The 16632-nt window shown below is 37.9% G+C and overlaps 1 protein-coding gene across 5 annotated transcripts in view; it reads right to left on the reverse strand.

The window, feature by feature from the left end:
• LOC110110447 (molybdopterin biosynthesis protein CNX1) overlaps positions 1-16632 on the reverse strand; it is a 48448-nt gene that overhangs the window by 17835 nt on the left and 13981 nt on the right. For all 5 annotated transcript variants that reach the window (XR_002304712.2, XR_003702809.1, XM_028700227.1 and 2 more), the window contains exons 4-7: positions 4549-4650; positions 4381-4464; positions 4025-4252; positions 2899-3089 (exon numbers count right to left, since the gene is read on the reverse strand). Coding sequence is in view for 3 of the 5 variants with exons in the window: in XM_028700227.1 (XP_028556060.1) it covers positions 2899-3089; positions 4025-4252; positions 4381-4464; positions 4549-4650 (605 nt within the window). In the remaining 2 variants the exon portion in view is untranslated. The remainder of the gene's footprint in view (positions 1-2898; positions 3090-4024; positions 4253-4380; positions 4465-4548; positions 4651-16632) is intronic.

Consider the following 16632-nt stretch of genomic DNA (forward strand, 5'->3'; position numbering starts at 1 on the left):
TAATTAACTACGAGGGCTTGCGCTCGTAGGAGATTTAGAAACCCAGATCTAATTTTCAAAATTAAAATTTTCAAAAACCTCTAATTAATTATCTTTGGGAAATCTCAATTAAACGACCATTATCGTTATATTCAAAGGATTGATAATAAATGATATCCTCTTTCCTTGGAAAGATATATCATTTTATTATCCTGATTTTGATTAAAAAATTAATGATCCTTTAAAGTTTTGTAATCTGAACCTATTAATGAACGACAGTCTCGTCTTTTTGAGACGATATATGTTGTTCCTAATATTGCATTCTTTTTGAGATAGTATTAACTGAGTCTGGCCAGAGTTGCCCTTTTAGTGGTAAACCACCGACCCCACCTTCAAAACTGTCAAAGCTGGCCCCAGTGATAGCAAAGCCTGAAGAAGTCTTTGAAAAGCCGAAACCAGTTGATGTTAAGGGCAAGAGGCCCATGTCTCTAGAAGAATCATGTGCACGAAGAAAGTTTAGTAGATGTATTGGAATACAATTCAGAAAACCTCAGATTCAGATACCGTTCGAACTCCCTAGACTCCCAGTTCAGGGATGTGAGGACTCTAGTCGTGCTGATGTTGGAGCCCCAGCTGTTCAAGCCCCTCCATTTTCAAAATGAATTTCTCCCAAAGAAAATTAATATATTTTCAAAACTGTATATACTTAAATATATTTATTTTTCAATCAAAACAGCCCCGACGAGCGTGTTATTAGTACACATATTACGTCCAAGGATGCTGCACGGGTTAATAAGTGAGTTCAAGTTTGAACCTGATCCTTCTATGCAGATCAATAGGAGTCGACAGGGTTCGAACCATCAAATAAATATACGATTGTGGTGACCGGTATATTTATTTTAATGACATTCATATTAGGTCTTCAAAGATTATAATCAAGAGAATTCACTTATAAAGGCATAAAGCTTCTGAAATTGGATCCTCCTAAACAGGTCAATAGGAGTTGATAGGGTTCAAATCATCAAACAAATATACGGTTGTGACGACCGGTGTATTTGTTTTAATACATTCATATTATGCCTTCAAGGCCTATAACAATATGAATTTACTAATAAAGGCATAAAGCTTACGAAACTTGATCCCCTATCGGCAAGTTGATAGGGTCGACAAGGTTTAATCAAATGAAAATTAGCCCAAACACCCCGATGATGGTCGTGTTGAATGTATATCTCAATCGGAGGGGTTAATTCTAAATATTTTCAACCTTAAACTCCTACAAAATTTAAATATTTTCAAGTGACGTCAAAGTCACCCTGATGATGGCCGTGTTGAATGTTTATCTCAACCGGAGGGGTTCATAAACACTTTCAAATGCCTTCCAAGCTCCACCCAAATACCCACAAAAATTCAAAAATCCTAAAATTTCAGATATTTAAAATTGAAATATATCCATCAAATAACTTAAAGCAAAATTCATCCACCCTCTGCAACAGTTTGCCGAGGTGAACAAATTCGAATATAACTTCAGCTCACATAGAGCCAAATGCCTAGTTGAAAATATCACTAGGACCCATTCTCAAATAATCTTCTGCTAGTAAAAATGTGTTACGTGTGCTCTAATCGGCGGTTTTGCCGCCAAATGGCACTGCAGGATAAACAGTTATGACCCGGGACCCTCTGAACCGAGTGGTTTTGCCGCCAAATGGCACCACGAAATATCGATTATGACCAGAGTCAATACGTTCCTTAGTGCCATCAAATCTTTAAGATATGAATCAATATGATATGATAGATATGACACAAAGCCAATGCCCTCTATTAGCTAAGGTGGATTCAAATTTGTCCCCTTAGACAAACACTCACCCCAGGTCTACAAGGTCCCCTTGGATGAAGCAACCCATGACTGCCGACAAGGATCCTTCTGTCAGGTTGGGTCGACACATCCTCTGACTAAGTAGACCAGGAACCACGATGGCCCGGGACAACGGAATCATGGGATCTTGATCGGGTCCATCATCCATTCCCCCACCATCTGCTTTAAGTGCAAGATAGTGAAATTTCTATTTTAAATATCAAATCTTCCAACCCTTCAAAATTCCAATTCTCAAGCCCATGCTGCTACTATAAGCCAGATAACGCATATTTCTACATATCTACGGATATAATGTATCTAATTGACGACTAGCCTTAATCGAAAGTTCTCTCTCGTTACCGAGAGGGGTGATTAACTATAGGAGCTTGTGCCTATTAGAAACCAAAACTCAGATCATAAAGTCCTCGCAAAATGAGGGCGAAATCTCTGGGTAGTGTCTTATCTACAAACCCATATGCCTTCCCAAAATTTACACTGGAACTTAATTTCTTTAAAACTCCCCTGAAAAGAAGAAAAAACAACAGCGGGCGGAGCCTGTGCCGAATTTTTGGAGCACACAGTTGATAATTTATTTTATTTGTCATTTTTATGAATTATTTGTAAGTTCATATGTTTTTTTCTATTTTGAGGCTTAGGCCTCATCCACCTCAAGACTTATGCCTCACCTCGCTAAGGCTAAATGCCTCTATTCTTGATTTCGCCTTTTTAAATCTTGGTAGCATATACAATTGCCATACTATTATAGAGAGACGAAAGGATGAAAAAGATGAAGAAAAATAAAAAGCATTTCATTGAGTATCCACAAAAGTTGAAACATGTTATCTCTGAAACTCATTTTTCACAAAAGATGAAAAGGTGGATTCAACAATTACAATGAGTTTATAATGTATATCACCTTAGAGGAATTATTTTATTAACTTATGTTCAGGCATCTTCATTCGAAACTAGTAATGTTCAACATATCATACCTCCATTAACACGAGGAACAAATTTGTGCTAAAATTTACCTGAAATTGGAAAAGAAAGACAATAGAAAAGACTAAAACCTTGTAAGCTGAGGGTTTGGCCATCCAGACAGACAACGTATAGCAGGAACAACAAAAAGTTGGAAGCAAACCAAACAGCTCACAGGATTTCCAGGCAAACCAAATGCAAGTACTGTCTTAGCACTTCCTTTATCTTCAGATTTGGCGCTAATCTTAGCAAATGTCAAAGGCTTTCCAGGTTTCATGAAAACCTGCATTCGATAAATAGAAATAATATTAAAGGAAGATTACTTGTTTTACTTTTAAAAAGATAAGCTCAGCAATTTGCTGATTAATATTCAATAATGTTCTTTCCCTACTAAAATATAAACCACAGCACAAACTGGCAAATAATCGACACATATCTTTTATTATAATGTACCCATGTTTAATGTTAAAACTAAATTTTGATGCATATCAAGGGAATTATCTCAACACAAAGTAATCCTCAGAGGTTCCTTAAGAAGAACCTCTGATAATTTTAATATGATAATTGCTTCAGTTCACTTTAGGGATATTCAGATGAACATTAATATAAACAAGAAAATTGATCCACGAGTTTTCTTCCATAATATAAGTTCAGAATTATGATTTATGAATGTCTAACATGCTCTAAAGTTCGTATAAACAATTGCTCCTTCAGAAATAAACTTTATGCTAAAGCATGATTTTATCACTTCTTAGTACAAAAGGCATCAGGAATATTCAGAGGAACATTAAATGAAATTGTTTCAGGGTAAGAAATAAGCATGACATGCTGGTCAACTTTTAACACAGAAGCAAAAATAATAATGCAAAATGAATGAAATCATTGAATTAGTCCAAGAAGCAACTCATCAAAACTGTTGTTCCATATCTATTTGTTTTTAGTGGAAACAAAAACCGGTTCATCCATAAATCACAAACATCTCTAGGATTACATTTAAGGAAAGAAAATAGCATGCAAACATATAAATAAAAATTGCAGTTAGTGGACGCTAAAAGTACTACAACAGTCAACATTAAGTTATGGTCCAATTTTTACAACCTAAGAAAAAAAAATCCTCCTCCATTGACTCCACCAGCAGTAAAAAAATATTTCACAAGTAACATACGTTACAGCAGCATGAAATAAAAGAAACTTTGATACAAGGACATACTAGGCTACCTTTTCAAAAAGAATGGTTCCCTTTCTTCCCAACATAGGCTTCACCAGATCTTTATCTCCCATGGAAACACCACCAGAAGTCAACAATATATCAACCCCAGATTCAATAGCTGTATCAAATATCTTATTAATGCTTTCTTCATCATCACGAGCAATTCCAAGATCTACAACTTTACTCTGCTGCTGAAGAGCAGCTGTAAGTAGCATAGCTCGATTAGAATCTCTAATCTGCATAAGAATTATATACATAGACATACATATTAAGATTGTGCAAAAATGAATATTTCTATAAATTAGAAGACATGCTTTGCTAGAAGGGTAAAATACAACAATCTAGAGGCTGGGTTACACTACACCTGGCCTCTGCCTAGACTTTTAGTTGATGGCTCCACCAATTCATCTCCTGTAGAAAGTACAGCCACCATTGGTCTAGGGTACACCTACAGATTAAATTAACAATAACATTGCTAGTTTGTTCTGTCACCTCAATATTTCTAACAGTAACTTATGATAATAAAATATACCTTCACCATGGTAACTCCAACAGTAGCAAGCAAACCTATTTCAGCACTGCCTAATAACTCACCTGACTTCAATACTACAGCATCCTTCTCAATGTCTGAACCCTGTCTAGTTGATTAAATAATATGTTCAATTCATTCAACCAAATGCAAAACAAAAAATTCACAAACAAATAATAAATTGCAACCGTAAGGTGAAAAAATTTAATGGCGGCCTATTGAACATATGGACAAGATTCACTGAGCAAGGAAAGCAAACACAGCATCAGTTTGCAAAAGTACACAAGTGCATACCAAGACTAGGTGGATCATAGCTATCCAAAGCCTAGTTAAAATAATTGATACTTAAATCTTTCATGTTTCAAGCACCTGAATTTAGACAGAAAAATGTTCAGCAAAGAATGCACGCCATAATCATCTTGGTAACGAGAGAACTTTTGATTAAGGTTAATCGTTAAATAGATATATAGTATCCACCGAATAGTAGCAGCAAAATTTGATAATGAAAATTGAAATTTTATCACCGTGCACTTAAAGTGGATGATGGGAGGAATGATGATGAACCCGATCAAGATCCTATGGTTCCGTCGTCTCGGGCCATCATGGTCCCTATTCTACTTAGTCAGAAGATGTAGTCAACCCAACCTGACTGAAGGATTCTTATCAGCAGCCATGTGTTGCTTCGTACAAGGGTACCTTGTAGACTTGGGGTGAATATTTGACTAAGGGGATATATTTGAGTCTACCTTAGCTAACAAAGGGCTTTATGTCCTATCAATTATACCCTATTGATTCATTACTCAAGAATTTAGAGACATTGGGGAACATACGGGCTATGACCTTGACCATAATTTAGTAGTACCATTTGGAGGCAAAATCACCCGGTGAGAGTGCCTCGGTTATAACCTTTTACCTGTAGTGTCATTCGGTGGCGAAACCACCTGTTAAAGGACACATTTCACGTTCTTACTGACAAGAGATGGTTTGAGAATGAATCTTAGTGATAATCTCGAATGGGCATTCTCTTTGTGAGCTGAATTGATTTTCAAATTTATTCACCTCGATAAATTGTTGTGGAGGTGGGATTGAATGTTAAGTATTTAGGTATTTTTATTTCAATTAGGCATTTATTTATTTTTGAAAAGTAATAGATTTTGAAAATTTTATTTATACTTGACCCCCAAACAATTAACTTTGAGATTTGGGGGCATTTCTTTGAAATTTGTGTGGACACATCCAGTTGAGATTTGCATTCAACACGGCCATGATTGAGGTGATTTTGCAATCACTTTAAAAGAATTGTATTTCCATTAGAGTTCATAAGTATTTTTAAAGGTAGGATCCCCTCCAGTTGAGATTAACTTTCAACACAATCATCACCGGGTTGAAATTAAAGTTATTACAAATTTTGTACTTATTATAATAATTAAGGCATTTGAAAGGGTAGAGTCCCCACCAGTTGAGATAAACATTCAACACGACCATTATTGGGGATTAAAGTTTTAGTTATTTGAACCTTGTCAACTTTGTTCGCTCGCCAACACAAGATCAGGTTCGATTATTAATTTTGTAAGTTATCGTACAAATGCTAAGAATCGAGAGCTTTACGTTTTATATGCATTTCATCTAAAGAGCCTTTGAAGGCCTAATATGAACTTTATAATCAGGTATCTCGATAGATCTATGTTAGACCGGTCCAGCAAGTCTGACGGGACCGACTTACAAGAACAGAGGCGAACTTCTCCGCCTCCTGTACGCACCGAACGCATGCACGACAAGCGTAAGCTATTTTAGGAAGGATTTTTTAGGGAGTTATGAGGAAAATTTGACTGTAGGGACTGTTTAGGGATTTTCTTTTGATTTGTATGCATTAAATAGTTTATTTTTCTAGGGTTAGGACATCTTGAATTTAGCTGAAATTTGAGATCTCTTAGATTGAGGTTTTCTTTTGGGCTCTAGCGGCGTCTAAAGATTTGGGAGAGATCGATCCTCCTCTCAAATAGATGCTCAATTGTATCTTGCTATTTTTTGTTTCCCTTTCATCACATAATACAAATTATCTACTGTTTTCGTGGTTTTGTGTGGATTTTTGTGGAGAATTCTTGTTGTTTTTTTCGAAGATTGATAGAAAATACTTGAGATCTACAAGTGTTTCCTCTCAATTTGGTAACAGAGCTGTTTTTGGACATTTGGTGGGCTGTTTTGTTGAATTTTAGTGGCTGTTTTTGGGATTTCAAATAAGAAAGTTGTTGATTTTGAAGATTGAAGTCCAAATTTTTATTTCTACAAAAAATCTGGGCATCAACGGCGGCCAAGAAAATGGATGTGCTGGAGGAACGCCTCGAAGTGGAGATTGGACAAATGAAATATGAAATTTCAAATCACCAAACTCAAGTTTCAAATTTTAAAAAAAGATGTTTCAGCCATCCATGATAAGTTAAATTCAAAATTTTTCATCCTGGAGGAAATGTTGAAGAAAGTGTTAGTGGGCCAAACCAAAATATCGCCGTCGAAGGTGAGGGAAGGCGCCGCAACCATGAAAGTGGGGAAAATCCAAAGCCAATCAGACGAAAGGAAGATCAAGAGGTGGGGATTTTGGAAGGAACAGAAAAAATGCCTCCTAGGACCTATTCCTAGGAAGGAGTTTGGTAAAGGGTATATGGAGAGACGTGAGGGGGTTGGGCATGAGTGGAGGAATGTTGAATTTGAAAGAAGAGGGTCTGAATTGGAAAGATGAGGGCTTGATTATGATCGAAGAGGTGCCGAATTTAAAAGGAGAGGGGTTGAATATGATCGAAGGGGTGTTGAATTTAAAGGGAGGAGGTGGGTTTGCGATGAAAGGTTTGGTATGAACGTAGAAGGATGATTGGAACACTTGAGGGGAACTACCCTTTTTGGGAAGAGGAAATTATGAAGGGAACAGAGGTGATCTGAGGGTGCGGAAACTAAAAATGTCTATCTTTGAGGGAGAGGGTGCACATGGGTGGATCTACAGGGTGGAAATGTACTTTACATCAATAGGTTGATGAAGGAGGAGAAGTTGACAGTAGCCGGGATATGATTGGAAGGGAAAGCTTTAGCATGATACCAATGGAGGGATACGAGGTGACCGATAAGGACCTGGAGGGAGTTAAGGACTGCATGTTGGAACGTTTACAAACCAATATGGGAGGGGACTTCTACAAGCAGTTTTTCGCTTTGATGCAGGAGGGGATAGTGATGGAGTACCATGAGCAATTTGAGTATCTTGCTAGTCGATTGGATCGACTTCCAGAGACTGTACTGGAGGGAAACTTTATGAAGGGACTGAAACCAAAGATCCGGGCAGCAGTCAAAGTGATGAGACCTCGTGACTTGGGAGAGTCTATGGAGCTAGCTCAGTTGGTGGAGGATCAGAGGAACTTGAAAAAAGGAGGAGGCAGCAGTTCAGGAGGCTCGTATAAGATGACCACCACCTTTTTGGCGAGCAAAGAGCCAACACTAGGAACTCTTATGGAGATTTCGAAAGAGAAAACTGTCGGAGAAAGACCTGGGGACAACTTCAAAAAGCTCACAGAAACATAATTAAATAAGAGGGCGAAGGGTTTTTTTTAGATGTGATGAGAGGTATACGCCGGGGCACAAGGGTAAGGACTGAATTCTTCAGGTTCTTAATGTTTGTGATGAAGAAGGAATATAGGAGGGTGTTTTCTTTCCATCTTGCGGAAAAGGTGGATCTTTGGGAGGGGAGTATTGTTAGACCGGTCCACTCGGTCCGACGAGATCAGCTTACGCGTATAGAGGCAAACTTCTCTGCCTCCTGTACGCACCGAACACACGCAAGGCGTGCGTGAGCTATTTTAGGAAGGATTTTTGAGGAAGTTAGGAGGGAAATTTGAATGTAGGGATTGTTTAGGGATTTCCTTTTGATTTGTATGCATTAAATAATTTATTTTCCTAGGGTTAGGGCATCTTGAATCTGGCTGAAATATGAGATCTCTTAGATTGAGGTTTTCTTTTGGGCTCTAGCGGCGTCTAGAGATTTGGGAGAGATCGATCATCCTCTCAAAATAGAGGATCAATTATACCTTGTTATTTTTCGTTTCCCTTTCATCGAATAATACAAATTATCTAATGTTTTCATGGTTTTGTGCGGAGTTTTGTGGAGAATTCTTGTTGTTTTCCAAATATTGATTAAAAATACTTGAGATCTACAAGTGTTTCCTATCAATCTATGATTAAGCATTCGCTTGTTAATTCATGTCATGTTGACTTCTACCTTTTCAAGGAGGATTGAACTTAAATGTTTGACCAACACAGCATTCTCAGAACTTAAAATTAGGAGTTTTGTATAACAGTCAGAGCACATGTGGGGAATCATTATTTAATGCATGAGAAGGGCATTTAAATATAATCAATTACATAAGTGATTGTCATTGGAGCGTGCACAAGTTTTCCTTTAGGGGCCTACATATGCCTTCTATCAGCTTATACGAGTGTTGGGAATTCGATGGTGTGAAGGCGAGTTAGGTTTTAGTTATCGCATGTATTGTTTAACTCGTGTTGCCTCATTGAGTTATCATATCATCTAACATGGCACGTAGAAGATTTTTGTTCAATAGACATTAGGAGATCATGCTCTTGCTTGCAAGTAAATTACATCATTCTCCATGAATCTCCCTTTGTCATTTACAGGTAAGCTGATTTGTCTGGTATGACAACTAGGCACTACGAATTCCTTGCTTTTGCTTACAGGTAAACTGTAGTATGCTGCTAAGGGTCTCGTGCCATTTGATTGTAAGCAAACTGTTGTGTATTGCAAGCTTCATTAATTTTTCCTGGGAACTAGTAGTGATCATTTGAAGTCACTAATTATTGTTTGTATACGAGCTACAGTCGATGCAAATCCTCTAACGTTGCCTATAAGTGTGGTTACTGTGTGTATCACAATTTTGTGCTCTCTACTTATAAGCAAGCTATATTCATCATAAGTCTACAACTTTAATCCGCAGGCAGACTTTCGTATATATGACAAGTTTTCTAGAGTTGTCCATAGATAAATTGTACTCACTATAAGTCTCTTGTTATTGCACTGTATGTGAGTTTCTATATGCACTGGAAGTCTTTGTTCTTTGCCTGTAGGCAAATTAGCATGTCTATCAAAAGCCTACTATCCTTTTAGGTAGGCGGGTCATGATATTTGTATTGCAAATCCATTCTTCCAGCTTGTAGGCTAGGCAACACATTCATTATTCATGCCTTATACTTGCCTATAGGCAAATCATGTTCATTACAAGTCTCATTTCTTCTTCAACAAGTGAGCAATCATCCTTATTACAAATACCACATTCTTGCTCTTAGTCGAAGGCTAGCTAATGTGCTCATTACATTTTCATTGTTCTTTTCCCATAGAAAAATTAATATGTTCATTATAAGCTCTTTGTCCAATGTCATTTGGTCAAAGAAATGAAGATAGTCATTTCAGAATTCTTATTATTGTTCCCAACTAGCTTTTTGGGTTTTATTTAGTTGCATTTTAGTTTAATAGGCAATTTTTAAAATGTCTCATATTCACTGAAAAATCCTGGCATCTCCCTCGTTTAGAGGAATTTAGGGGGGGGTCTAGGCCGGCCCAACACGTCAAGAAATGCGTGCATGATCGACGTTACGCAGCACCGTGGCCATGGTCTTTTATCCCATCACGCCAAAAAAATTGTGCATTGGTTGTAGGGGTACCTGCACAGAAAACTCACAAATTTTCCCGCATGCATGAAAGCGGGTACTTAACTTTTACCTCATCGTGATAAGAAAAGAGCGAACGAGATTAACCCACTTCGCCGCAAGCATCACACCAAGCTTCCTCTCACCATGCTAAAAAAAGTGTGGATAAGAGGTCTACTCATTGCGCCACAAGCATGGACAATGGGATTTGAGCTTTTGAGATTAATGAGTGCTATACCTTGACGAGCAAGACGACGATGACAAAGTTGAAGCAAGATGACGAGGGGCCAGATCACACAAATGTCACTCCTTTTTTGTAAAAATCTCTCTTTTTTTTTTCTCTCTCTTTTATGATTCTTTTTTTGCTTTTTTTTATTAAGAGAGTGTAAACTCTCTGTTGGAGAGAAAAAAATGGAGAGTTGGGTGGTTATTGGAGTTGGATTAGAGGAGATGGGATCTTGTTTAGGTTGGATTTGAATTTGAAGTTGAGCTAATAGTGGACTGTATGGGTTGGATTTATGGATGCAAAAGCTGGCAGTCATGTTTTGGGTTAGATTTGTGGATTGGAGGGTTGTTGGTAGGCTATTTGGATTGAATTTGTGGGTTGGAGGGCAGTTGTCAGGTTTGAGATGGGCCTTGGGCTGTATGTGGTGAGGAAGGAGTGGGAAGATTAGGCTGTGAAGTCGGCTACTTGGAAGTGGATGCGACAGCAGTTGGGTAGGATCAGGTGTTGTAGCTGCATGTAGAACATGCACGAGCAGGAGACAGGCTGAGAAAGCTCTGCTGGGAGTGGATTTGGGTGAGGGAATTGAGCAGCGGCCGCTGGTGTTGTGCAAGTAGAGAAGTGGATGCTGCTGGGGTGTTCTGAGAAGGATTGAACAGTAGAGAGCCGGGCTAGTGGAGTGAACTGAGAGGTAGCGTGTGGGAACTCGAATGGAGAGGAGGAAAAATGAGGGAATAGAAGACACCGGGCAGTGACAATGGCAGGGTCAGAAACAGTGCCAAATAGAAAGGATTTGAGTAGGATTTCTGACACAGGATGAGGAGATTAGATTTTTACGATTTTATTTTATGATACATATATATTTATTAATAAATTAATAGTATTTAAAAATAAGAATAAGAATTATGCGTTGATCCTCCTAGACTCGCTCATTTCTCGTGCGCCTCGATTTGCATGTCGTCATCTTGAAACTCATGTCGATTTTGAGTTTTCACTCGTGCAAGGGCCCATGCAATATTACAGCCACTTCTAGGTATTTTTGACATTTCAGACACAACGGTAGTCTGTTTTACGAACAGGCAAAGTTCGGGTAATGTCACGCAACATTTCATCAGTAGTCCATCGATTTTGATCACCTTCTATGCCATAGGCAACATTACAGCCTTTTGGTCACCTTCTATCCCATTTGAAAGAAGAATGAGTTTCCTTGAAGAGCCTATCAAACGTCTTCTGTCTGCATGTATGAATATTGCAGATCCGGTGGCGTGTGGGTAATTGTATTCACCACAAGCTTGGTGTCTTCTTTCGTGGTCAAATTGCTTTGCATGCAAGTCTTCTAGTGTTGTATGTAGATATTTGCAATTGCTACCACTTCCCCACATTTGCTTGTGTCTTTTAGTGTTGTGTATTTAAGAGCTAATAGCTATTACATTCTATCTAGCGTGACTTCCCCACCATTGCCTGTAAGGACCATTGTATGCATTTTCATTTTTATGTGAGAAAGTTGCTTTGAACGCAAATCTTCTTGTGTTATCTACAAGTATTTGCACTGGCTATGGCTCTTATGTATTTTGTCCATAGATGGCATGTTGTATATATGACTTGTCTCCCATACCGCCTCGTCTGTGCTTGTATATGCTACATTCCACCTGTCTTTACTTGCTGAGGATCGATGCATTTGACTATCATTATGTAGTTCTTGATTATAAAGGTGTCGCAACATTTATTGCCTCTTGTTGATTGTCACTCGTGGGGTTACTATTATGTACACGACAAATCCCCTGCCATTGCTAGCAAGAACTCGTATTCACCATGATCTGCACTGAGTATGTTTGAACCTCTTCCTTTACTTTTAAGAGAGGTATTGTGTTCATGATGGGTCCTCTATAGCAGTTTGTTGGTATTTGCATTCGTTGCATATCAACAATCCTTTACTTGTGGGGGAAATCAATGTATTCGTCTTACGCTAAATGGTTATTGACTGCAAGGGCGTCGTTGCATTCACCACTAATTTCTTCGTGCATGTCGGTTAGTGAACTGCTGCCTTAACTTGCACATGTTTCAGTGTTTGTGGTGACTTCCATGTGTACTTGTAAACTTGCTACAAGAAGCGTCATTGTTTGCAGTCAAGTTGATATGTTTGTTGATGAGTTGACCGGGAGTGACAGCAAGAAAATTATCCTCTTCATGAATTTCTCGCTCTACTTTTAGACATGTCGCATCCATTACTTATGGGAAAATAGCATGCATTCAAAAGCCATCAACGATTATATGTTGGTGATTTATGTTCGGTGTACATTCCTTAACATTGCTTGCAGGCGAGGCCATTATGTGCACTTCAAGTCTTTTGCTGTTGCTTGCAGTTTGCTCATAAATTGTATTCATTGCCACCTTTATGTTTTGCTTATTGGATCAAATCATTATGCTCATGGTACATCGATTTCCTTTGCTTGCAAGGGATCGATATACTTGCTTATATGTCAACTTGTGTTGGCACATTACAACTTGCACTTGTTTAAGAATTGCTTTGAATTACGTTCAACACAAGTTCCCCACTTGCTCAATGGTATTCATCATAAGACTTTTCATTATCAGTGTCTCCGAGTCGCTTGTTCACTTATATCCACTTGAATGATCAGAATTCATTTATTAAAAATTTAGATTTTAATTGTTTATTTGTTAAACCAAAGTCTGGTTTCATGTGTTCCATTCAAGTTTAAGTACTTTATGATTCATTTGAGTTCTATGTGTCGTCATTCACATCAAGTATTCATTATGTTCAAATTTAAGTTCGCTTGCTATTTTAATTTAAGCTCAAGTCCACAGCACTTAGTCCAAATTCAAGTCCTCTGTCATTCTTTTGATATTCAATTTTCCTGTAATTATTCAATTTTTGTTCAAATAAGGTCCCCTGTTCACTAGAAAATCCAACAGCCTCCCGACGCCTCCCTCGTTTAAGGGAAATCCGAGAAACATAGCCTTTTCCTCTATGTTATGTGAGCACTTTAGGTAGGTGTTGATGACACAGCTACAACATTTCTTCAATCTCCATCACTCTACGTGAGCGCTTCGGGGTACCTTCTTGAAGGAGCTGAATCTTCTTTCCCCCGCTACGCGAGCGATTAAGGGTACTTAATTTCGTTATCGTCACATTACGTGAGCGCTTCAAGGCCTACCTGCCTCGTCGCGAGAGTCGCACCTGTCTCCCTCCCAACGTGCTACATAAGCATGTAGGGTTGTCCGCCAGCTCGTCGCAAGCATTGACTACAGGATTTTGAGTTAGAATTTTATACCTACACGTAGAGGCAACAATGATAGATATTTGTAAAAATACATAAAAATACACATTTTTATTTCTCACCCTCCCCTCTTTCTCTTTTTTTTTCATCTCATCATTTTTTTATTCCCTTCCCATTTTTATTTCTCTTCTTTCACTCCCCCCTTTTTATTTATTTATATATATACACACATCCATTTACATGTTTGGATTCAATAACAATGATGCCAACAAATCACAATATCAACTAATCAACACAAATAAGAGCACTAATTATGCTATTTTTAAATAGAAACTAAAAGAAGATAGTTTACTCTCTTTTTTTCTTTTTTTTTTTGAAACTAATGGAGTTAACCTTAACTTGCTGTAATGGGAGAATTTGGCAAATAAAGGGTTAAATGGGATATTTGGGTTGTTAGAATTGGGGTGTAATGGGATGTGGTTTGTGGGCCAAAATCTGAGTAGAATTTAGAGTGAGAGAGGAGCTATTGGGCTGATTAGGCTATGTGGGTTGATTTGAGTTGGCTTTAGGTGGTATAGGGAAATGTGGGCTTTGATGTGGAATTTTGAGTGGAGTAAGATGAGGTTAAGTGTGTTGAGGGAGATCAGCTAGGGCAGAGCTATGGGAGAGATTGGATTCTCGAGGCTGAGTTGGGAGTATCGAGCAGGAGCTGTAGGTGGAAGGTTCGTTCGAGAAAGGAGGTCGGCTAGGTCGACGTGAGGCTGGAAGTCGAAGGTTGTTGACAGTTCGGAGGTCTGGCAGCGTGATCTCTGACTGGGTGAAGTCGGACTAGGTGTATGGAGGTCGGAAAGAGGAGAGGAAGGAGGCTTGGTTCATAGTTCTTGCGGCTGAGGTGTTCACGCGTACAGCAACTTTGCGTGAGAAGAGGAAGAAAGCAGAGAGTGTGAGTTTGAGCATTCGATTGGGTGGTTTGCAGTGAAGAGGCATGAGAATGTCGAAGGAGCGGGAGGTGCTTGCGAGGTCTAGAGTAGGGAAGAGATGGAAGATCATGAAGTGCGGGATCTGCTTGCAGACGGACGGGCTCACGCGGGAAAGAAAACGAAGAAGAGAAGTTTCACTCTCCTTTTAACGAGAAATTATTATGTGCTGAGTGCGGACGGGAGACTGATATAAAACGGCGCTCGGCCGTCTGCACTCCGCACCTAATAATTTTTCCCTTTTAACGACGCAAATAGGGTGGGATTTTCGCATGCGGAAGATAGGATGGTTCGGCGCCGTTTGCAGAGAGATGATTACTGTAGCTACTGCAGGATTTCAGCAACTATTCGGGTATGGGCAGCAACAAGTAATAATTTAAGCATTCTTTTAATTTTTTGTTCTTTGCATATTGCAGCAAATGTTAACAGTTTATTAGAAGAGGATATTCAACAAAGGTAGACAAGATATTTTAATAAGCTTTTCAACAAAGATTGTGAGAGTATAATTAACTTTAGTGACTTTAGCATCATAAATGAAAAAAGATATTTTTTTTATCGATGTATTAGTAAAATTGAAGTTAGATAGATTTTAAAGAAAATAGAGTGTGAAAATGTTGTTGGACCAGATGATATTGCAATATAGGTGTGAAAATGCTTAGAACTTGAAGGAATTTCTTGGCTTACGAAACTTTTTAATATTAAAAGATTTCATATGAGTGAGAATGAGTATGTTAATCCTTTTTTTAATAATAAAGGTGATGCACAAAAGTGTGTGAATTATAGAGGAATTAAGTTAATGTGTCATACTTTAAAACTTTGGGAGATAGTTATTGAGCATAGTTTATGACATGATACTAATGTTTCTCAAAATCAATTTGGATTCATGCCGGGTAGGTCAACTATGAAAGTGATACATTTATTGAGAAGTTTGATTGAGAAGTATATAAATAATAAGAAGGATCTACATATGATATTTATAGATTTAGAGCAAACATATAATAAAGTTTCAAGAGAAATGCTATGGAGAGCTCTAGAAAAGAAAGAGTTTAATAATGTTTATATTCAAGTCATCAGTGATATCTATGCCGGAGCCATTACTTGTGCTCAAACACAAGGTGGTTTGACTAAGTATTTTCCTATTTCAGTTGGATTACATCAAGGATTAGCTTTAAGGCCATATCTTTTTGCTTTAGTCATGGATGTTCTTACTATATATTTAGAAGAGGATGTACCCTAGTGTATGCTTTTTGCTGATGACATTCTTGTTGTTGACAAGACTAGAGAGGGAATTGAAGGTAAACTTAAATTATGAAGGTCAACCTTATAATCTAAAGATTTTCATTTGAGTGGATCTAAAACTGAATACATGAAGTATAATTTTAGTACTAATAGATCTAGTTTGAGGGAAGATTGTGACTCTGGGACAAGTCATTAATAAGAGTACATGTTTTAGATATTTCGGGTCTATTGTTCAGAGTGATAGTGAAATATATAGGGATATTATTAGTAGAATTTAACTTGGATGGTTAAGTAGAGGAATGCATCGATCTTGTGTGATAGAAAAGTCCCCCTCAAACTTAAGAGAAAATTCTATAAGATGATGGTGAAATCTGCAATGCCTAATTGTGCATAATGTTCGTCATTAAAAGAGAAGCATCATACTAAATTAAGTGTTGCAGAGATGAGGATGCTCAGGTGGATAAGTGGCTTTACACTTAGAGATAGGATACAAAAAGAGCATATACATGAAAAGATTGGAGTAGCTCCAGTGGAATATAAGATTAGAGTCACCTTAGAAGGTTTGGTCACATAAAACACCCGCATTTCGATGACCCGATTAGGATAGTAGATGTATTAGATTTAGCTTACATTAAGAAGATGGAGGTAGAACTAAAAAGACTTGGTTAGAAAATATTAAAAAGTATCTTTCTTTATTAGATTTAAATGA

This window comes from Dendrobium catenatum, unplaced genomic scaffold (assembly GCF_001605985.2).
Source record: "Dendrobium catenatum unplaced genomic scaffold, ASM160598v2 fragScaff_scaffold_1470, whole genome shotgun sequence".
Lineage (NCBI taxonomy): Eukaryota > Viridiplantae > Streptophyta > Magnoliopsida > Asparagales > Orchidaceae > Dendrobium > Dendrobium catenatum.